Source organism: Microchirus variegatus (assembly GCF_963457635.1).
Source record: "Microchirus variegatus genome assembly, chromosome: 8".
NCBI lineage: Eukaryota > Metazoa > Chordata > Actinopteri > Pleuronectiformes > Soleidae > Microchirus > Microchirus variegatus.
In genome coordinates, this window is record NC_139809.1 from 19570922 (window position 1) to 19594639 (window position 23718).

The 23718-nt window shown below is 39.5% G+C and overlaps 1 protein-coding gene across 1 annotated transcript in view; it reads left to right on the forward strand.

Annotated features, from left to right (window-relative positions):
• shank3a (SH3 and multiple ankyrin repeat domains 3a) overlaps window positions 1-23718 on the forward strand; it is a gene marked incomplete at both ends in the record, with an annotated part of 215601 nt that overhangs the window by 67376 nt on the left and 124507 nt on the right. Inside the window, 3 exons of the mRNA XM_083894045.1 lie at window positions 15143-15251; window positions 15774-15925; window positions 17823-17990. Of these exons, the coding sequence (XP_083750171.1) occupies window positions 15143-15251; window positions 15774-15925; window positions 17823-17990 (429 nt within the window). The remainder of the gene's footprint in view (window positions 1-15142; window positions 15252-15773; window positions 15926-17822; window positions 17991-23718) is intronic.

The window sequence follows — 23718 nt, forward strand, 5'->3', positions numbered from 1 at the left end:
TACCTTATTTTATTTAAACAACAGGGGGTGAGCAAGTGAGAGGTCTACGGTCTTAGTAAGTGTTACTGTATAGGTAATGTGTATATTTTAGGCATGTTAAAACTGCCTCCCTTATTTCTTATCACCCTGAGGTCTGATGGTCCCCAGAGCGTCTGCATGACCCACTGCACTGGCTCACTGTGTTTATTGCCTAAGCAGCTGTCACACTTTAAAACATGTGTGCATTTTATGGGCCAGTTCACATTAGCCTAGTATATATGATCCTCCTGAATGAGCTTTATGTCGGTGAACATTGTAAATAATGTTCATGCATGGTACACTGTGCAGTTAGGGCAGCTGTGAAGGACCAGGGGCTCTGAAGCCATGTGGTAATGTGTGTAAATATGGGGCAGTGAAAGTGTCTGACATACATACGCATATACTGCTGCTTCTGTATGGATCACACATGGATGCACAGGACGTTGAGTGTGCTGCACAGCCTTGTATGATGCTTTCACTCTGTGAAAGGATGAGGAAGGAAGACCAAAGGAGAATATAGCTATAGACCCCTGGCAGTGAGTAAAAGAGCCATGAAGGAGAGGCAGAGGGAGTCATGTTGTCTCTGTGATTTCTGCTCTGCAGGTTTTTATCAGGTATCAGACAATCTTCCTTTAGTGGTAGAGGAGACGAGAGTAAAACAAGGAGCCCTGGTGTAGCTTTAACACTCTTATCGGCCACAGATTGATGATGCTGTACAAGGTTCTACATCCAAATGTGACAAGATGTAAAAAGGTGTGTAGTGCAGGGCACAGTTCTGAGTTATTAAAGGACTCTAAAGGCCCCCAGGCGAAAAGGTAATGGCAGCTCAATGCAAAAGGTCCAGTAGTAATTATTAACAATAGTGTCAATTTGTGGTATTACATATTTGAGCTTACTCTTATCAATAATACCATATTCTTTATCACAGTTACACCTCCTTCTTGATATTATAACATAATATTTGGGGCTATTTTCTGGGTTTATCAGGTTGGTAAATTGCAATAGATTGTGCAAGTTGATTATTGTTCTTGTTTCTTGCTCTGCTACAGAGATTAGATAATATCATTCATTTATTCCTTTCTCCCTCTTTCTCTTTTTTTTCCCCTTTTTGTCCTTTGCCTCGTTTCCAGCTCAGCAGCTTCACTCTGTCTCAGTAAATTTGTGTTTCTATTCATGGTCCATTGTCGATAAAACTGACTGATGCCGTGATGTTTACCAACTTCACAAATGACCAACAAATTATGACTATTATTATTATTGTTATTATGACAATTTCCTGAAATCACTGTTTTATTTTCAAAGATAATAAAGAAAAATAGTGCCAGTATGTGGCCTTCACTTTGCTTGAGTATTCCCCACAGTTTAAAAATGTACTTGTGGTGGTGGGTGGCACTGCATGTGGCCAGTTCTCCTACAGAGATTCTCGCAGTTTAGAGCAGAGTGTAATCACAATTCACAATCATCCCATAAGCACCTATGCAGACTGCCTGTAATGAAGATCATACATTTTACCAATGTTTTCTAAAAGCATCACGTGTGTTGTATTGTTAGATGTCAGCTTGGAGTCTGCCAACAGAGAAGCTGCCAATTGCCACTCAGTTAGTGCAGCATACAAAACTCAGACCAGAAAACAATTTTTTTACAAATCGAAATGCTTATTGCACGTGTGCAATGTGATGTCTTTAGGCCCTGAACATGTAACAAAATTATTGTTATTAATATTATTATTGTAATGGCTTAAGTGACATATCGTATGTTTCCACGAGCTCGACTCGTGACCTCGGGAAAATGAGCAGTGTTGGGCATCTTACTTTAAAAATGTAATCAGTTATAGTTACAAATTACTTCTCCCAAAAAGTAATCGAGTTAGTAACTCAGTTACCACATTGTAAAAGTAGTTAGTTACTCAGCAAAGTAACTGGCGTTATATTTTATGTTCTGTAACGCTATTATATTCTATAACATCCTAACGTTAAATATGTTTCTAATAACTGAATGAAGAATACAAACTTTACTTTGGTATTTATTTTAACCTATTTGAATTGATTTCAACCAGCATTGAAATACAAATATATAAAAAAACAAATATTGAAAAATCAAGGAGAGCTCTGAATGACTCAGACTCCACAGTGGACAGGGGTAGCATGTTTTGCATGCATCTTACGTACATATTTTGCCTCCGTCATCGTCATTGTGAATCAAGATTGTTTAGCGATTTATAGCGCAGCCCTTAACCACAGCATTATTATAACTGCAATATGGCTTTAGAAATGTTTATGTCATGTACATTTTTAAGTCAAGTCTGCAATCATAGTTTCCAATGTGTTACCAAATATAGAATTACATAAAATAAATGTTGCCTTTCTTTGCACAGTCTCAGCTAGGTAAACTCTGTCCCCATCAGAATCCCCCTTTTGATCATCATCCTTGCCAGACATTTGAGATTGTAGTGGCAAATGAGGGTCTGAATGATCTTTCCTTTTGAAAATGAATCAGTGGTTCATTCCCTTGTCACCAAAGGGCCAAGTGATTAAGGGCAATGAAGGACAGGCAAGATTTAAACGACATCCCACATAAAACTGTCCTCAGCCTGCAGTGCTGTGATTGACAAGAGCAACAAACATAAAATGTAATACTACTGTCTTCATAAAATTCCGCCAAATATGTCACAATTGATTAGCGCACACACCAAACATTTATGTCTGTGAATAGAGCAAGAAATTCAAGGTCAGCTGAGGAAAGAAATACGACTCATGATGAGCCTCATGTTGTGACAACTGTTTGAAAGTGGTGGACGTATAATTGCTGCCTGAGAGTTTCCTGAAATGTTGACAATCCTGACTGAATCACTGCTGTAAAGAGATGGCAACTTTCTGCTCCTTCACTGGCTGAAATGAGTATGTAATGGCAAATAACACGTCTATTTCTCTCTGTGAAGTAAAATAAGTGTCTGCTTCTGTCACACATCTGTGTATTCATGACCATTCAAATCAAAAACTTATTATAAAACTGTTTATTTTGTTTCCTTTTTGGCAACACTTGTTTGTATGTTGAGCAGATTTTTCATTTTCTTCCCCATGCTGAGTCAATGTGAAAATACTGTCACCTTATTATTTTAGTGGTTTGTGTATTTCTTTGTGGAGGTTATCCTTTCTTCAAGGAGAGGACTGTGGCTACTGTAATCATGGTGCATTTGTGGCTCCTGTGATCATGGTGCATTTGTGTGTGTTTCTATTATGATGGAATTTTACCATGAAATGCACATTATCCTTGGACGTAAGTTCAAACGACCTGAATTATGCTTAGCAATTGTCTGCATATAAAAAATTATATTGTCACCAAGAGGCTGAAACCAGTGTGGAAGAGTCTGAGGCTTGGGGGGCAACTGCAAAATCAAGTTTGTTTGCAAGTCTATGAGAAATTGACCCAACTGCTCACTTGATTTATGACTTAATTATACTTCTTTTTTAATGTTTATGAAGTTTATGGTCTCAATCATTACTTGCAGGTATTCACATAAATTATAGTACCATGGACTCTGAATGATTGCACATCTACCCCTCTCAATCAGGGCTAGACGTGCAGTGGACGGTTTGCCCCCACTTTTCTTAACATGGTTTCTTCTGTTTTGAAAATCCCACATACCCCGGTCAAAATTCTAACCTCAAGGTGCCAAAATGGGAGTTGACAAACTAATGGGTGATGTCACACGAGGGTTGTCATGTGGACTTCACTTTGTGGAGAGTGAGGTGCTGACGCAACTGACGAAGTTCAAGTACCACATGCTTCTGTTCACTGGTGATGGGAAGATGGAGCATGAAATCAACAGGTGAGGTGAAGTGGTGGTGTAGTGTGGGGAAGAGAGAACTGAGCTGGAAAGCAAAGCTCTTAATTTAAGCGTTGCTGTGTTTGTCTGACCCTCGCCTCTGGTCATTAGCTGTGGGTAGTGTCCAAAAGAATGAGGTCTGCTGCAGAGCGGCTGGGCTTGTGTGTGCTGGGTTCTCTACAGGTATATTCTAGCTTCCTCCCACTTGCAGATGGGCTAAATGGAAACTCTACATTAACCCGCAGTGTGAATGTGTGACAGTGGGTGGTTGTCCATCGCTCTCTCTCTCTATATACTAGCGATGCAACGGTACAGTTTTCCCACAGTTCGGTATGCGTCACGATTTTTGGGCCGCGGTATCGGTACGGTTTTGATATCTTAATATAAAACTACTCAGGCTAGCAAAGGAAATATTACATTGTAAAAATAATTAAAAGCACAGATATAATCACACCACAAACTTTATTTTAACAATAGTGCACTATCAGATCAAATGAAACAGCAAACATAAAACCACATAAATTAAAAATAAATAAAGTTTAGTGCTATCCAATAAAAATAAACAACATTTTAACCCACTCACAGAAACTACAACTATAAATACACCATGCTGCTCCAAGTGAAAGAGACGGGTGATGACGATGTAAATGAGAGGCTTGCTCTGGGTGGCGCTGTAGAGCGAGTGTCTGTCAAATATCCAACTTCAAACCAACTTCACTGTGCTGCATAACAGATGCTTGCACACCGTGGTTTGTTGTTACCTAACCCATTTTCTCATTCTCATCGTAGTCTCATCGTAATACCGTTGTTTGCTGTTGCGTACTGAACCGAACAGGGCACCGAACGGTTTGGTAAAATGCCGAATACCGTTGTATCCCTAATATATACATACATATATATATATTTATATATATATATGTATATATATATATGTGCTGTATGTGGCCAGCCATGGCAAAACCAGGAACAACTCTGCCGAGGGACATTTTGAGTTATTTACAGATTCCGAAAGTGTGATTTCTAAGCTTTCCAACAATGTCCAACACATGTAAATTAGGTAATATTTGAATGGCCATTTGAATGTAGGCCCTGCTCAAGCTGCTTTAGGGAGAATTTTAGCCTCAAAGATTTACACCTTCTGAGAGCCAAGAGACAGAATCATCACATTTACATAGCACAACCCCCTCCTAGTCAAGCTTTCAGTGAAAGAGCTACTGTATGATCTACTTCTCTGGAGCACAGATACTATTGTTGTAAGCTACACTGCTGCAAAAACAATACATATACAATACAAAAAAAACATAATAACATACAACCCCTTATTTGAAATGAAATAACTTATATAAGATCGGGGGGGTGTCTTCTGTTATCATTTCTTGGCCTTACACTCGTGTAGACATATTTCCATCATCTGTTTTTGTTGTTTCATAAAAATGAAAAACAAAATATACTATATATACTTAAAGGGGAAGTAAGTAGTTTATAGTGACATCTAGAGGAGAGGCTGAAATTTACAACAAAGACCTGCTGCTCTGCTCACCCCCTCCCTTCCCTGAGCGCTACGGTATCCGCAGCTGGTCAAATGTCGTCCTCGTCGTCTTTCTCCGTGTCAGCAGATGAGGTTCGTGAGGCGAGGGAGAGGGCAAGCTACCGCGGCCGTAGCAGACGAAGCGGAGAGAGAGGAGGCGGGACTTCCGCTACAAGTAAAGAGACGCTTGATTTGTTCTCTCGCGTTTGTCCTTACTGGCTCCGGTAGAAACATGGCGTCTCGCTGCTAACAGTGGCTATGCGACCGCGGCCCGCGACCATGTTATTTTAAATGACTTTTTGAAACACTACGAAAATGAAACAAAGAATATTATACAGCGACTGGACAATGCAGGAGCACATAATATGTATACAAAAGTGGATTTTGGGTAATATAAACCCATAAATACTACACATTGTCCCTTTAAGAGAGAAGGATCAAACATAGACACATATCTAATATCAAATCAAACTGCCTTGCCGCAACAGGCACTAATGAAATACATTGAAGTGGCTCTGTGGTGTCATGTGGATGGATCAGGCACTGGAGCAAGTGAATAACAATGCAGCCACATAACGTTCTGAAACGCACACTGTGGATTATTAAAAGACAACACATGTTTTAATCCCTCCTTGTAACTTCGAATGAACACTAATGAACACTCACCCCATCAGAAGATAGAAGGTTAATAAGAGGTTCGGGGTGCTGGCGTCACGTCATCGTCTCAGACAACTACTGTGGACGAGGGTTGCTGGTTATATATATATCTATATATATAACAACATATCTATATATATATATATATAGATATGTTGTCTGGCCTAGGAATCTCCTCAGTATGAGATGGAAAGTTTGGCCAAGGTTGAGGACATCTGGAAAATCCAGCTAAGAATGTTGCCTTTGTGACACAATCCTGGATAAGTAAAATATGATGATGATGATGATGATGGTGGTGAAACTGCAGGTTTTTATTAGGCATCAGAAAATATTTTTTAGTGGTGGAGGAGATGAGAGCCTCACGTAAAACAAAGACACATCCCCCCCCCTTTTTTTTCCCTCTGGAGTGGTTTTAACACTCTTATCTGGCACTGTTTGATGATGCTGTACAAGGTGCTACATCCAAATGTGACAAGATGCATTAGATGGAAAGTGTGCCCAAGGATAGACACATCTAGAAAATCTTGCTAAGAATGCAGCACAATCCTGGATAAGCAAAAGAATGATGATGATGAAACTGATTCTGTACGACTACAAATCATGAAAAAGTGATGAATACCAACATCATTTGACAGTTGCTATAATAACAAACATTATTCATTCTGTGCATTGGAGAGAAGCGAAATGAAGGTTAGCAGGTTAGCAAGACAGTGAGACAGGTTGTACGGTGAAGATACAAGGAGTAGGGGTAGAGAAAGTGGATGAGTTTAAATACCTGGGGACAACCATCCAAAGCAATGGACAGAGAGGTGAATGAGAGAGTGCAGGCAGGGTGGAGTGGGAGTGGAGTGTAGAGACGAGCGTCAGGGGTGATAATGTGACAGAAGGATAGTAGCAAAAGTGAAAGGGAAGCGCTACAAGACGGTAGTGAGACAGGGTGGCAGAGGTGAAGATGCTGAGATTTTTATTAAGAATGACCAGGATGGACAGGATTAGAAATGAGCATGTGCGAGGGACAGCTCTGGTTGAATGGTTTGGAGATAAAGTGAGAGTCAAGGTTGAGATGGTTTGGTCACATATTGGACAAAGGATGTTGAAGATGGAGCTTCCAGGCAGGAGGAAAAGAGGAAGAGAAGGTTCATGGATGTTGTGAAGGAGGAAATGAGGACAGTTGGTGAAACAGAAGAGGACACAGTGGAGATGGAGGCAGATGATCTGCTGTGGTGACCCTTAAAGGGAGAAGACAAAAACAAAGATGATTCATTTGATCTGTAAGTGGTCATAAGATCTAATGCAGTATGTGTATGCAGGATCTTTAAAACTGGTAATACAAATACAGTTTTGCACTTGACAAAATTAGGGTCATGTAATGCACTGACTGCACAAGCCTCTCTTTTTAAACAATAATTGTGCCGTTATCGGGAAACAGTAATTTACAGTGTGGTTTCAGCATCCTTTCATTAGCTCCCTCAACAATCAGCTCAATCACAGCTTCTCAACCATTTACCCATTATTGTGATTGACCAGCGTATCTGTGCTAGTGGATAATAATAGCAGTTCAGTCAGTGGTTTCAGACAAGCTGCACTTCTTTTACAGACAGGGTTGAATGCCAGAGAAGCTCCATGGATGCATTAGTTTGCTCATCTTCCACCTGAAAAGTCAATTTTTCAGGAAGGTGAGTGAGTGAATTATTTGAGCTCAAAAGAACACAATTCAGGACCTTATGATTTATTATGATTTGTTACTGTTTCTTTAGTTGTTCATATATCTGGCAGAAATTAAATGATTTTTTGATTTACTACTCCTCAGTAGGGATTGGTATTTGACAGTCACTGGGGATCAACTGACAAATATGTTATGTATTTGATTCAGTGGTTTTTATGGGAGCATTATTTTCTGCTGTTTGCATGCCATTCTGCATGACCATGACTATAAATGGGAATGGAATTGCAAAAGATTGACCTATTAATTGTTAAATGGTTGCCACTAAATTTGACATATAATCAGTGCACAGATGGTTATAATAAAATGATCCACATGCACTGTATCTCTCTGTACCGGCTAAAGGCTTCTGATGCAAAGTTTTCAAGCTGGGAACATGACAGGGAGTTTTTGATTAAGTCGGGAAGAAAGAGAATTGCAGTATCTAAAGGAGGAGACATAAAAGAGTTGCACATATGAAAATTTGGGGAAATTCAAGAAAGATTTCTCGTGTGAAATGTCTCTGTGACTATATATGCTTGAAGTACTGGTAATCAGCAAATCCAAAAGACAATGGATTTCTTTCTGTCTGTCTTCTGATGCTGTTTGTAAGTTCAGTACAGATACATGAAGGTTGTACTTAAATAGAGTAACAAAGTATTTGTACAGTACTTTGTTACATTACAACTACTGTATGGGCATGGATATTTGATTATTCTATTATTCCTTTGATTATAGAAAGGTTTTGTCAATTATTGCATTGATTACTAAAATATTCCTTCTAATCCAGATTTGTCGTCCATCTATTTACACAATGTGGCAGCAGAAAGCATTTAATTAGTGAACTAAGGTGTGTTAAGGTTTTTATGAACACATCTTGAAGCCCCTCGTCTACATTAAACATATTGCGGACCCTGCAGAAGTGATGCAATTTGAATTTGAAAGCATATCATTTGTTCCTCTTAGCTCAACACGCTGTTGACCCTGCTTTACTTTCACGAGCTCTCATGCACTACAGTTTGTGATTTAAAGTGTGTCATGACTGTTTTCTTTCCCCATAAAGAGGGTGTTGAAGTTGGTTTGACAAAATGCTTTCTGGAGTCAATGTTTGGAATAGCCAACTTGAAATGTACTTCAAAGTATCATGTATTATGTATTCTCACATACTTAGTTGAATGACTTGTTTTTAAACTGTCAGATGGAGGCGGAGGGATAATCTATTGCTATGTGCAGCTGTGTGTGTGTGTATGTGTGTGTTTGTTTTTGTGTGTGTGGAATACCATTTTCGGTTGAAATGCCCATCTCTACTGCAAACTGTCATACGCTTAAGCTTTCATCTAACTTATTTACACATGTTTTTGGGGCTGACTCTGCCTGTTTTAACAACAATTAGTGCAGTACCCGTAAGAAGTATGCATTCCTATAGTGGGACTCCATAAAACACATACTTTTCATAAGGTACGCACTCCATCTAGCACATATTCACATTGAACATTGATATTCGCTGGAAACTATTTGAATAGTATTCGAACATCGAACCACTCTGAAAGATAGGTTAGCTAAATAGACTTACAGATGAGATGAGATTACTCAGGCGTGGAAATCCAGAGCGAATTGGGTTACTGATAGTGTATTCACCAAAGTGAGACCTATGCACCTATCCACGCAATTAGACATGGGCTAATTTGGGCTAATGAAAACGGGCTAGGACACGTGTCAATACATTAATAAACATCATTTTTTTTACCAGTAGGCTAGTGGTGTGGGCGGTATATCAGTTCACACCAAATACCGGTTTATATTTTCGTTATAATATGAATTTTTAATATACCGATATACAAGAGTCGGGACCTTACATTGCTGCACAAAACTCTTGATCAGCACTCAGTGTAAGTGAAAAATATTATTCGGCCTTCTCTAAAGTTATCAGCTCCCATTCCTAAGCACAAGCCTAAACAATTCAGGACGGCGCCTGCAGAAACTGTTGTTGTCACAGCGACCTCGGTACAGCACTGTTGTCTGAAGAATTCGTCTCTTCATGTTTTTCAAGGTCAGCTCCATGTATCAGCAGAGGAAGCACCTTTAAGTATCCTAACTCTGGGACTCACAGGCAGACTGACAGAGGATGCCCAACTTTTAACATACTTGGTTTATGTTCGGCATTGTCTCAGTTCTCCTCAGATCTGAGCTGCTTGCAATAAAGCTTTTCAACTTAACTCATCTCTGACTCCAGGAAACTCCATCTTTGGTCGACTCACTTAATAATCAAATCTCCGCAACACTCAGCATTTGTTTTTTTTGTTTTTTAAAAAACCAGTATGAGCAGAGAGTGTGAGGGGCGGGAGAGAGCGAGAGTGAGTGAGTGTGAGAGGGTGAGGTCTGCGCTCTTGGACATTTGTTCATTTACTTATTTTTTTTGTAGCTAATATGTTGCGAAACGTAAATAAACTACATCTACTGGAAGTTATGTCTGGCTGTATTAGTTTAACCTGTTATTGACGTAATGCTGTCATCGCCTGACAGTCTGGCTGATTGAAAGCCGGCCAGGTGCGCGATGCAAATACTATGAGCATATATTTGAATTTGCACAGTAAAAGTTCTGTATTTTGACTGCAATTGTCTTTGCATTCCGATTCCTTCCTCCTTACAGTTATTCTACAGTATTCATGACAGTAAAATAGACCATCCTAAATGAATCTATATTGTAGTAATTCTGTTCTCAACCAGTAGAGAAAATTGTGAACACCTGATTATGCATGAAAAAAAAAATACCGTCATATACCGTGAAACCATTAGAATATTGAAAAATACCGTGATATATATTTTTGGTCATACCGCCCAGCCCTACAGTAGGCTATTGTGTACATTATCGCAGGGTTTTTCACCAATATGAAGCGAGCAGTAGGCTATTCGCGACCTGTAGAACCACGTCCATTGTGGCCACATCCATGCATTTTTAAAACACTCACTCACTGTAAAACTATGTTTTGTCACAATAAAATATTCATCATTCCTTAAAGTTATGAGCTTGTACATGATGTACACAGATTTTTTTTGACACAGTATTTGCAGATGCTTTGTCTTAAAAGAAGCCTGGGGGGGGGGGACTGTGCTTACTATGAAAGACAGTCTTGACAATTACTAAATTAAAATCAAGGATGCACACCATCGGGCCATGCTCAACCCATATCCAAAATGGGTCAGCGAGATATGCCCGTCACACACAGACATAACTGGCTTTATAGATAGAAGTAAAGTCTGTCTGTGGGTGTTTTTGTGCCTGTGCTTGAAGTGCACACACACTTGTGTGTCATGTGATATTTTCCTCTTCATACTACTTATTGGCTCAGTGAGTTATTCACCTGCTCTGCTCATGTTTCTACAGTGCATAACTAGCACCCTCTCTCACAGCAGCAGTTGTGAGCGAGTATCATTACTTTTCATTACTGTTGTAAAAAATGTACAACTGTTAATTGGATGGTAAGCTGCTCGAGAAATAAAGGAAATGGGAAATGATCACGTTATGACAAAACTCCACTGTATTATTTAAAGCTGAAAAATTTATTATGTCTTTGAAAATGCATATTGCAAATTGTACCCCAATTGAATGACATAACTATTTCAAAACGCAATAGATCATTTAATGCAAGGTGCTATGATTTTATTATTTCGTAGCTTTTGTGATATACACCATCTGGACAAAAATATTCGGACACCTGACCATTACACCGACATGGACTGTAAGGACATAGTCAAATACATATGCACTACTTTAAAATGGAGTTGGTCCCCATTAGGCCTGTCACGATAACAAATTTTGCTGGACGATAAATTGTCTCAGAAATGATTGCGATAATCGATAATATTGTTGTTCTGAGATAATTTTCATCTAATACAATGATAATGGTATAATAATGCAGGTACACCTTTTCAAAGAGAAATAAACTTTTATTTTTAAAGAATATTTAACACTAGAACACAATAAATTAACAAACAAGCAAAAGAAATAAATAAAATGGGTTAGCTGCACTATGCTGTGGTAGGCTACGCCAGGAGTCCCGCCTCCCCACACACCATGCGACTGACAAGTGACTGACATGAGGGTTCACGCATCGTTACTCTGGCTTTACACGGCAACGCTCCCGGGTGAAACCGACAAAATATTTTATCAGATGTGCCTTTCGTTTAGACGGCGATGGCGTTTTTGGGGCTTAAAAACGCAAAAAAAATGAACCCACCCTCCAGAGTGGAAATCTTAAAAACGCTCCGCTGTCGCGTTCCCGTCTAAAGGGTTGAAAACGCACCACATTCGACGCTGAAGTTGGCACCACTTGTGGTTGTCAACTTCAGCGTCGTCACGCTGGCTATCCTCCTGTACGCTGACGTCAGATCCATGTGCAGTACAGCTAAACAACAACAAACATGTTGATTAGAATCCATCAGTCGCACATTCAAGTCGCCTTAGCTGCTCTGATACCTATCCAGGAGTCATTTCAGCAATTACGCCGAGTCAATGTTGTGGTTTTTCGACTGTGGGCTACTCGGCGCTACTAGAGAGAAGTAGAAGGACGTTTCAGCGCATGCGCGCGCTCCTGGTGTTGTTGTATGGCAGTGCTTCACAGCGCCACCTAGCCACCTGGCATGCATACTACACACTTTAGGACCCGAGAGAGAGAGGGAGAGAAAGAGAGACGGGGAAAACAAAAAAGCATGCAAATGGCATTTATCGCGGCCAGAAAAATGATCGAGCTAATTTAAATTATCATGCGATTAATTGATTTATTGAATATCGCGACAGGCCTAGTCCCCATTTGCTGCTATAACAGCTTATCCACATCTTGGAAAACTTCCTTCAAGATTTTGAAGTGTTTCTCTGGGAATTTGTGTTCATTCATACTGTCGAGCATTTATGAGGTCAGACATGGATGAGAAGGCCTCGCTCACATCTGCCCCAGTTAATCCCAAAGGTGCTCGATTGGGTTGAGGTCAGGAATCTGTTTGACCCAGTCAAGTTCTTCCACACCAAACTCATCAAACCATGTCTTTATAGTCCTTGCTTGTGCACTGGGACACAGTCATGTTGGAATAGAAAAGAATCTTCCTCAAAGTGTTGCCACCAATTTGGAGGCATATCTGTCTTGGTATGCTGAAGTGTTAAGATGATCCTTCATCGGACATAAGTGGCCGAGCCCAAAGCCCGATTGAAACACCTGAATATTTTGCATTTCCATATAGTTTATGTGCAAATTCTTATTCTTATTTTCAAATGGAAAGTGCAATATCCATCAGTGAACAAGCAGTTTGATATGTTTTCCTAAATTTTCCAGTATTTAATCATTTATCTTAGTGTGTTTATGTGTGTACAGATAAATCATCACAAAGCCATTTTTATCACTCCCCTTGGAGGAATAAAACACATATCAGATCTAAGTGATCACTGGAAACTCGAATCCCTGAGCATCTTCAAGGTTTTATCCAAGGCATTATAGCACACACACACACACACACACACACACACACACACACACACACACACACACACACACACACACACACACACACACACACAGATTTGCACAGCTATTCTTTGGATACTGCATTTATTTGGACAGCTTAAAAAGCATTATCTTAACCATAACCAGTTAATACCTAACCTTAAACCTACCACAATAACTTAACTTAACCAGAGCCTCAGACATTAGGTTCTGCCTCATCAGCACCTAGTTTTGGTCTTGATGACGACTACTGGTCCTGACAAGGCTACTTTTTTATGCCAGAAAAGGTCCTAAAGAGTTAATAAATACAAGTACATGCACACACACATTGGAAAAGCACAACCTCAGTGCTCTTCCCACTCGTGTACATTGGCTGCCAGCGCTGTCTTTGTATCCCATCACCATAACAACTGCCTCACTGTGCAACTGAAAAAAGGAAAAAGCCAAAGTGAAATCCTCTCACTCTGTCTGACTTGGAGATGGTGAGAATGGCGGTCGGCAGCTTCTCGCAGCATGTCAGTGTGTGTGTGTGTGTGTGTGTGTGTGCGTGTGTGTGTGTGTGAGAACATGAAGCAGGCGAGTAGAAGCAGGACTGCTGCAGATGTCTCAGTGTGAGGAGAAGAAGCATGTCTGATGTGATATTTGGAAAGGTGTAGAGTGACTTTTTAGGACGAGGGCTATACAGCAGATGATGCCACATAATATGGTGAGTGAAAAAACAAAAAAACGGCTGCTGTCTTCTGTTCTTGCTCCTGAATGCATGTGTGTATATACATTAAAGTTTCTTATATAAGAGCACTGTGCAAAGCAATTCAACGTAGGTATAATACAGTTTTATTCTTTTTTTGCCTTCATGTGTGTGTGTCTCTGGAGGTTTTACAACATGTGGATGTTATGTAACATACCGAGCTCAGAGACCTTGAGTGAGCCATACCAATGAAAGTTCTCCATTACGATCATTAGGGAGTGTGCAATTACATACTCAAGATACACAGGCGGCTGCACTTAATGTTTCCATGGATCATACTGTATGTTTAAAAAAATATAAGTGTTACAGTTATTTGATGAAACATTGCCTGTAAAATGTTTTCTCAAATAGTCTTTGATAGATTTTTAATTAATCAGTCACTCCATAAAACTCATTGTTTCAGAAAAGAAATCAAAGGAAATGATATATGTGTATGTGTGCGTGTGCCCATGTGTGTCAGTGTTTCCCCTCATTAATACTGTTTGATTTTGCATGTTAAAGAGTCTCATATTTACCTTACCTTTACTACTTTTTTGTCCAATACTGATTTCACTGATTATCAACTGTAATGCTTCTATGAAAAAGTCTGGATGTGAGCTGTAGGGGCTTGGGATTGTGTCACATTTCTGATAATGTACAGATATCTAGTGATTTTACTAGTTTCATACTGACACCAATACTATTGGTATTGACTCATCCGGACACGTTACAGCAACAAAAGAGAAAAATAAATGTTGTGCTGTATGTGTTGATGATTGACACGGTTTATCTTTCAGTTTAGTTTCAGAGATTGCACTAGTGTTTTTGCACTGGCGCTGATAAATGGCGCTGCATTTGTCACATCTGCAACGCCATTGCTATTCCCAAATTTCATAGCAAGGTCCAAAGGCTGTTTTTCTTCAATCATGTAAAAAATGCATTTACTTTACAGCCCTTTATCTGTCTTTTTTGGTTTATCCTGTAATAGCTTATATAGCTGCAGCCTATGGACCATTTACTTGGCATGATGGAACAAAAATAAACCCCTCACACACAGAAGGGGAGACACTTTAAGCTTTCATCTCTGAACTGCATTATTAAACATCACCATCCACATGAGTCCCTATCACCCAATCACTGTTGCTTTTCTTCTCTCTCCCCCGTCTCCCTTTCCCCATCCCTCCACCAGGCAAACCTGAAGAAGTTCATGGAGTATGTGCAGCAGAGGAACAATGAAAAGGTTTCAAGGTTCCTGGAAAAGGGCCTGGACCCCAACTTCCATGATCCAGACACAGGAGGTGAGGAAATCTTTATGAAGAAATATCTCATACTCTGTTCTATTAGTTTTACTTTTCTCGAGTGTTTTCATTCTCACTGCGTCTCTGCCATTAAAAGACCATGAATGCATTTTCTGAAATAAGCCCTCTGCATGCTGGGTAAAGCTGGATTACTCTCTTTGCTCATCGCTTAATGTTTATGCAATTGTTTGTCCAGTCATAAAGGAGATTTCCCTGTTGGCTGACCTGTAAGCTGATAAAGGAGCTTTGAAGCAAGAGACACATTATAGTAGGTTGGTTTAACAGCAACAGGAAGCAGCCACTTAGACACACCAGAGGATGGCAATCATAACAACTGAGGCAGTATTTGCAAGTCTCTGCAAATGTAAACCCATGGATTTAAAAACTGTATTGGGACATTTTGTCCTCAAACATCGGCAGCTTCATCTGGGAGAAGATCATTTCTGGAAGAATAATCGATAACTCCATTGCAAACACACTGAGTTTTTTTTTTACTGGCTTACACATCCTTGAACTTTACAGAATGTCCTTTGACGCTGGCAGCACAGCTGGAGGGATGCGTCGAGCTCATCAAGGTGCTCAAGAGTGGAGGGGCTCATCTGGACTTCAGAACAAAAGATGGCATCACTGCCCTACACGAGGCTGTGCGCAGCAAGAACCATACAGCACTGATAGTGAGTATAACGCTGACTCATCTCTTTTATTCCCTTTGCGACACCAATTGCCTGCCTGCAATAGAGAGTTTGCAGGCAGCCAATCTCTGGCAGAGGGTGCTTGAACAGTGGAGTACAGAGGGTGTTTGAGCAATTACTGAATATGTGTGGCTTAATATGCCCCGTGTGAATGGACTGTCATATCCGCTGAATGGCCTTGTATGTGTCCAGGGTGCAGAGGCTTGTGACCTAAATGAAAGGGTTTACATGAGACATGCTAATTGGTTTCATTATGAGCCAGAAGTGTTGAAACTGAAATTGGCCATTTCCTCTGAATCATTGTTCTCAACTAAAATGCTCAGTGCCACTGGACCATGTAACATGCAGTGCTGTTGATTAATACGTTTGTCTGTAATGGAATTGATCAGAGACCACACTTCGGAACACTTTGGAACAAGGGCCTTTCTACATGGAGTTTGCATTATTATAGTTATTTTTCTTTATTTTCTCAGTAAGCTTTTGATTCCAATTGAAAATTGCAGACTCTGGCTACTGTAAAAACATGGTGGCACAAGATGGTGGCCTCCAAAAAACAAGGCCCCTGACTAAAGTATGCACAGTATAAAATACAAATATAAGGCTCTCATGGAAAATCTATTCAGTTTCTTAAATGTTACACACTTGACATTTACCAGAAAAAAACACACCTCAATAAAGAGCCTAAAGAGACTAAAAGCCATGAAAAGTATATTGAAGAATATTTCTTGTGTGTACTCATATATGATGATGGAACTACTCACTGTCAGTGCAATGCAGTTAGACAACAGTTTCCAGTCTTCCATACTCTGTCTTATTCATATGATGTGTGATGCAATAGTTACTGTCGAGGGTAGAAGTAAACAGTGTCTCCTGATTTTATTTGAATGATTTCTCCCAGTCTGTCATCCACCAAAGCACTTTCTATCAAGTCAGACAACCATCTTATCCTCCTCAGTCCATCATCCTCTGCAAATTGTCCAACATTTTCAGCTATCCATTTAGCCAAATGAATCGTTAGTTTCTTGATTACATTTTCACTGTCCACCCATGACTAATGCAGTCCTGTATCATAGACTGTAGAGAAAATGTTGACATTCTGAAGTGAGCTTTTCCACCAAGAAATGTGCCATTGTTCATGATGATCTTTGGGGTGACTCTAGAGGTGTCGTGTCCACGGGAAGTAAAACAAAAAAAAAACATTAACTACATTAATTGCTTATTTTTTGTAGAACACAAGTGTTTGTAATCATGTTTATTTATTTTGTTTATCACTTGTTCACTAGAGGGCCACACAGTTGGTGTAGCGGTAAGCGCTGTTCGGAAAACAAGGGCCTTTCTGCATGGAGTCTGCATGTTCTCCCCGTGTGTGTGTGGGTTTTCTCCGGGTTCTCTCGCTTCCTGCGACAGTCCAAAAACATGCAATATGGGGATTAGGTGAATTGGTCACTCTAAATTGACCGCAGGTGTGAGAGTGTGAGTGAATGGTTGTTTGTCTCTCTGTGTGGCCTTGTGATGGACTAGTGAACTGTCCAGGGTGTGACTCCGCCTATAAGCCTATGTCAACTGAGATTGGCACAGCATCCTCCACGACCCTCCGATGGATCCGAGGATAAAGCTCTATATAAAATAGATACATGGATGGATAGTTCACTAGATGTATTTATTTGTTCTTGAAACTTCTTAAGATTAGTTATTATATAGAGGCACTAACCGAGCAGAGTCGAGTCGAGGCGATCTGGGACCATGTAGTGGAGAAACAGCATTATATTGTATAACTGTCTATTCCCCAATGCTGATGCAACATGATGATAACTGAAGTGTGTGGAGACCTCTCAGTGTTATCCCGCCCCTACAACATTTTTATTTTTCCCCCCTGTAGACACTGTTAGACTTGGGTGCATCACCTGACTACAAAGACAGCCGGGGGTTGACTCCTCTCTATCACAGCTCAATGGTTGGAGGAGATCCATACTGCTGTGAGCTGCTGCTGCATGACCATGCCCAGGTCGGCTGTGTGGATGAGAATGGCTGGCAGGAGATACACCAGGTAACACACACGGACACACACACACACAGGTAAAATAATGACGTGTTGTCAACTGGTATTTACAGGTTTTTACAGGTTAATTTTTAGACTTATGTGTGTGTATAAATATATATAGATATATATTTCCAGATGTTAGCTACTCAAATACATTCACTATTTGGAAAACCTTGACAAATTAGATTACTTTAAATCAGATCAGATTAGAGTTAGATTCAGTTGGATTGACTGATCGATCCCACACCAGGGAACAAAAAGGTCAGGGTTGGAAATAGACTGAGAAATAAATAGGATGAATGTGTTGTTATGTTAGCAGTTGGCATAAACAATTAACAATATTCCTATTATGATAAAGCATTACATTTATTTATTATTAAGTACAACAATGCTGTGAAATATCATCCTAAATACTGTATATAATGTGTATATATACTGTGTAATGAAAGATCATATTTTTCTTCACCTGACCAGACTCGTGGTTCATTGGTCTTTTGAGTTTGAGGCCCCTTGCTGTAAATCATAAATAAGTTATTGTGTAATGAACTGCAAATACAGTATATTATGTGCATTTTATACATACAGCCTCAAGACATGCTCTACTCTGCAAAGCTAATGGTGGATAGTGGCTCCATGCTGTTATTGCATGTTATAGCTGAGTATTGACAGGAAAAATAAACTCAAGGTCTGAATGTTCTTGTAGAGTAAATACATCCAAACAGAAAGAGACTCAAATCCTCTCTGCTTTGCTGACACTAAATGAATAAGCACAGAGGAAAATGTTGACTATTTGTTGATTATCTGTAGCGGGAGGAAGATAATCCACTTAATTAAGTGTTTTTGTATTGCTTTTCTGGCCGATGTTTTTTTTTTTGCGAGAATTACAGCTTCTCTCACACAGTTTAATCTTGTTGTCGCTCCGGAACTTCTGTCCACAAGTGAACGGGCTAACGCCGGTAGCTAATGCTAACCGGCTGTCACGACACTGGCTTTCTGAGTTTGCCCGGTTCCTAATATCAAGGACATTAACATTGACACTCTCTGCTCCAGGGTTGGAATCTCTCTCCAACCCTGATAAACTGGTCGCTCTTTACAACACTCTCACCTCTCTCGCCCCCCCTGAAAACCAAGTCTTTTTCCTTTTCCGCCCCATTTCTAACCTACCTTTCACTTCCAAAATCCTAGAAAAAAACTGTCGCCACCCAACTTCACTCCCACTTATCCCTCCACTCACTCTATGAGCCTTTCCTCAAAGCACAGAGACCGCTTTATTCAAAATCACCAATGACCTCCTCATTGCTGAAATCCTCCTCCTAGGCGCTAAATCCACTAAAACTAAAATGCAAAATATATCTAAAGTTAACAGCTTCTCTCTCACCCCCTTACTCCCTCTAACCTCCCTGCTTTTACCATCCTTGCCCTATGCTATTATGTTGATTTCATGCCATAGTTTATATTTGATTTTACGCAATGGTTTACATTAATTTGTGATTTTATGCCTTGGTTTACCTTATTGTGTGATTTTAATTTATTCTGTTTGTTAAGTGTCCTGGAGTGACTTGAAAGGCACTTTTAAATAAAATGTATTATTATTAGTAGGGCTGCAACTAACGATTATTTTAATAATCGATTAATCGGTTAAAAAAAAAAAAAAACATTTGTAATTGCCGCATCTTTATTCAAAAACGGAACATTTCAAATTCACAGTGCAGACTAAAGTGTAAAAACAACAGGTTATTGCTCCAACGTCTCTGAGCTATCAAAAGTAATATTAAATGATAAAAAAAAATCAAAAACATAACTGGAATAACACACAAAAAAACATACAATGTATGATATACATACATTTACAGACGAGACACATTTTTTTATTATTAATTAATTAATTAATTAATTAATTAATTAAGTAAACATGTACTTATTTATACTAATTTAAGTAGATTTAATATGTTGATTCTGACCCTGTCTGACGACAAAATGTTCTACCTCACTTGAATCTCAGCTGCTTACTACAGAAAATGTACACTTGAAACTTACTCATTACATTATTACATCACTGTAGTATGTAAACTCGGTTTTTTTTTAACTTACAGCCTAAGCTGTAAGTGCTTTAAAAATAGAAGAAAAAAACACACACACACACACACACACACACACACACACACACACACACACACACACACACACACACACACACACATTAACCAGCTAATGCTTACGTTAGTACTTAGTTTAATAAACTGTTCATGTTCGTAAAGCTGAATAATGAATAAATTAACCCACTAAACGAGAAACAGGAGAGACTAATGCTACATGTCCTTACTTCCTTACTCCCTTCCTTGAAAACTTTCCCGCACCGCTTTTTCGCTCCACTATTCACGCACACGCAAGGCTCGCTGTGGGCGTGCATGAACCGGCATGAAACAGTCTGCATCTGTAAACAGTTCCGTGCCTAGGAGTGACGTATCAATCGCGCGACTCAACTAATCGAATTAAATTCGTTGCCAATGCTTTTAGTAATCTTATTAATATTAATATTATGTGTGTGAAACATTCAAATATGTTGTAGTTCAATTCAAACGTGTTGCTCTGGATGAAACAATCATGATCCCTGATGTTAGGGCTGGATGATATAGCTGGAAAATGCTGCACAGTGTTTTCATCTGTTTCACATTATCTTATCATGAAACAAATACATGCCCTTTTCCTCCCTATCAGATGTCTCTATGGACACATATTACTCAAAGTAAATGTCCTTTGTAGCCTAATGTAGCCTCCTATCCCACATGTATTCATTCAGAGGGAAATTTCAGGACACGGACGTAATAGAGTTATGTGTGGATACAAGCCAAGGTGTAGTTTGAAAAATTTTGCCCTTTAACTGTTCTCACCTGGCGAGTTGGGTGTTAAACTAACAGCACTTGTTAACAATGACATAATAATGAAAATAATAACTTATGACTAAAGTGTGCTTTGACTCAGACTTTGAGAATCACTGTGCTAGTTTATCTGTTGCCACTTAAAATATCAAAGGCTGGACAATATTCTCCTGTAGTGATCTTTCATCGTTTGGGTTACCACTCTGCCCCTTTATTTGGATTAGATTTTCCCTTTTCATTCTTTACTTTCTGAAAATCACTGTCAGCCTCCTTTAGCATTTGTCAGGTTCTTGCTGTGAGATAAAGTTTGTGTAAAGCTTCTGTCACTTGTTTATGAATGAAACTTTTCCACTCATATATCAGAGCAGCTTTATATTGTAATTAGGGGCATATTTTATGGTACTGATGACAAAAAAAGCATTCATTAGTCTGAAACAATCAAAGCATGAACATCAAGTACACTGCAATCAGAATAAAAAAAAGAAAAAAGCTTAAACTCAAAGTGCCAGGATACAGGACTGTATCTTAGCAGGCCTCTCGCTCCTGGCCTTGGGCCAAATTGAGACCATAGTTTGGCTGGGAAAGAAATTCAGCCCTGTACGGTGCTTGTCTAGCGCCAATTAAAGGTGTACTGGGAAGAGAAAAAGGAGCTGTGCTTCCTGTTGCCAGAAGACCATGTGGAGTTCTGAATATGATAAATTGGTGCTGCAGACAAGAAATCCCCAGCGACATAATGCCGATACACCCTGGCCATCATGGAACATGCACGAGCCGCACGCTCATGAACACGCTTAATGACAAAAACACAAATAAAGGCCAATAAGGAGACGACAGGGACTATAAAAACATCACGGTTCTCACACTCGGCGTAAAGTGGTGCACAGTTTCCAACCGACACAGTTGTCATTTTCTTGATTGAGGATGGAGGAAAGTGTATTTTTGTCATGTACGTTCCCGTCCATCCACACACATGCGTAGCATTTTTACTTAGCATAAACGTCTAAGAGTTTGAATATGAAGAATCAACCTTTAAGAGAAAAAAAATGAAATAAGAAAAGGATGAGAATGAGGGACAATAATTGGTGTCTGGTGTCTTGTCTTTGGGCCCTTTAGCACAGTGGTGCAATAACTGTGTTCTCATTATCACACACTGCCTCTCTCCTCCGTTCTGCTTTCCCTAAAGATTGTTCAGGTGTTACCATAGTAGCAATTAAGTCATTAACAGAGGGAGCGAGAACAATGAGTCTCGACTAAGGCTTTAAACTGAAAAGACTGGGAGTTCATGGACGAATCATAATATGCCTTTTTATGTATGCATTCAGGATAATTGTCAGTTAATGAATTAGGCCTGTATACTTGCAGAATTTACCTTCTCACCTTTTGTTTTGTCTTTGTCCTCTTCCTCATCCTTAGTATTCCACTTGCACACTCGACTGTGTACAATGATAACCAACACCAATCCCAGCATCATTTGTGCACTGTCTTAGTGCTGTCACACAGTCTTAGTGAGACAGAATACAGGAGGGAGGGAACAATTATTGCAGAGGCTCAGTCCATTTCTTTGTCAATGATGGAACAAATATACACAGAGTAAGAGGGAGAGAAGAGATTTAGAATAGATAAAAAAAATGAAGTTTATTTGTCCCAGTTATGTGAATCAAAGCTGCGAAAAATGGGGGAGCCATCACTCTTGCGAGATTCACATATTTACATTTTGCCTCAGGTATACTGACAGAGGTTTTCCGCTGCTTTCAGAGACCATGCGGAACAACAAGGGAGGAGAATTCCACAAAAAAATGTAGCCCAAGGTCAATCGCAATAGATTAGTCAGTCCGTAGTCTCTGTATCATTTATGTGGCCTGAATGTTACAGAAGCAATGTTCCAGTTTTGAAAGGGAAAATTCAAGCTACTCCACACCATTGGCATTGACAAGTGTTTTGCGCGTCACTTCATTAAATTAATAAGAAACGATTCATTCTTAAATAAACATTTTGATAAATAACACTTATGTTGTGTCTCTGCACTCTGCATCTGCTCCCATGTCTTATACTTGAATAATGTGATCTATAAACTAAATTGTAAATACATGGAACAGGTAATCACAAATTAAACTTTGTCAAATTTGGCAGATTTTGGTTTCCGAGAACACAATCAGCTGATTCAGATTATTAAAAATATTATAATGTTAACATTCACCTTCCTGATATCCCACACACTTATGTCGTTATATTACTAAACTATTATTTGGTGATTATGATAGAAATTAGACAATTATTACCACACTGTTACCATAATACAGTAATAGTGGGGTAATTGTTGCTCGACTGTAAAGTGTTACCCATTATTTCAATATTATCACCATTTTGTAGAAAGTGCTGCTCACATTTTGTGAAGATTTGGAGCATTTATTAGATTTAACCCTCAGTGCTCACGTGGCACAGATCTGTGTCGCAGGTGGACCCATGGTAAATTGCCGTGGGAATAAGACTCCTTATATGGACATGCTGGGCGTGTGTGTTTATAGGTCACATATTCAGGCTTGACATTTTTTTCAAATTTTCTTGTGTTGCTGAGTCAAAATTATGAATCACTTTATATCACATTTTTAGTAGCGATATAAAGTAGCAACAAGTGTGCAGAAGTCACATATATATTATATTTTTGTTCATTAAAATGAGCCAAGCGAACTTTGAGCTCTGATGTATTTTCAAATTACACAAATTCTATGCAATTTTAAACATTTTCAGTAACGGCCCAGTGACGGCCCAGGCCGGTCTAGGTGTTCTCCTTCTGTATTCTCCCTTCCCCCCCTGCAGTGGCTGATGGCGGGGCGGGGCCCTGATGGGAAAAACCT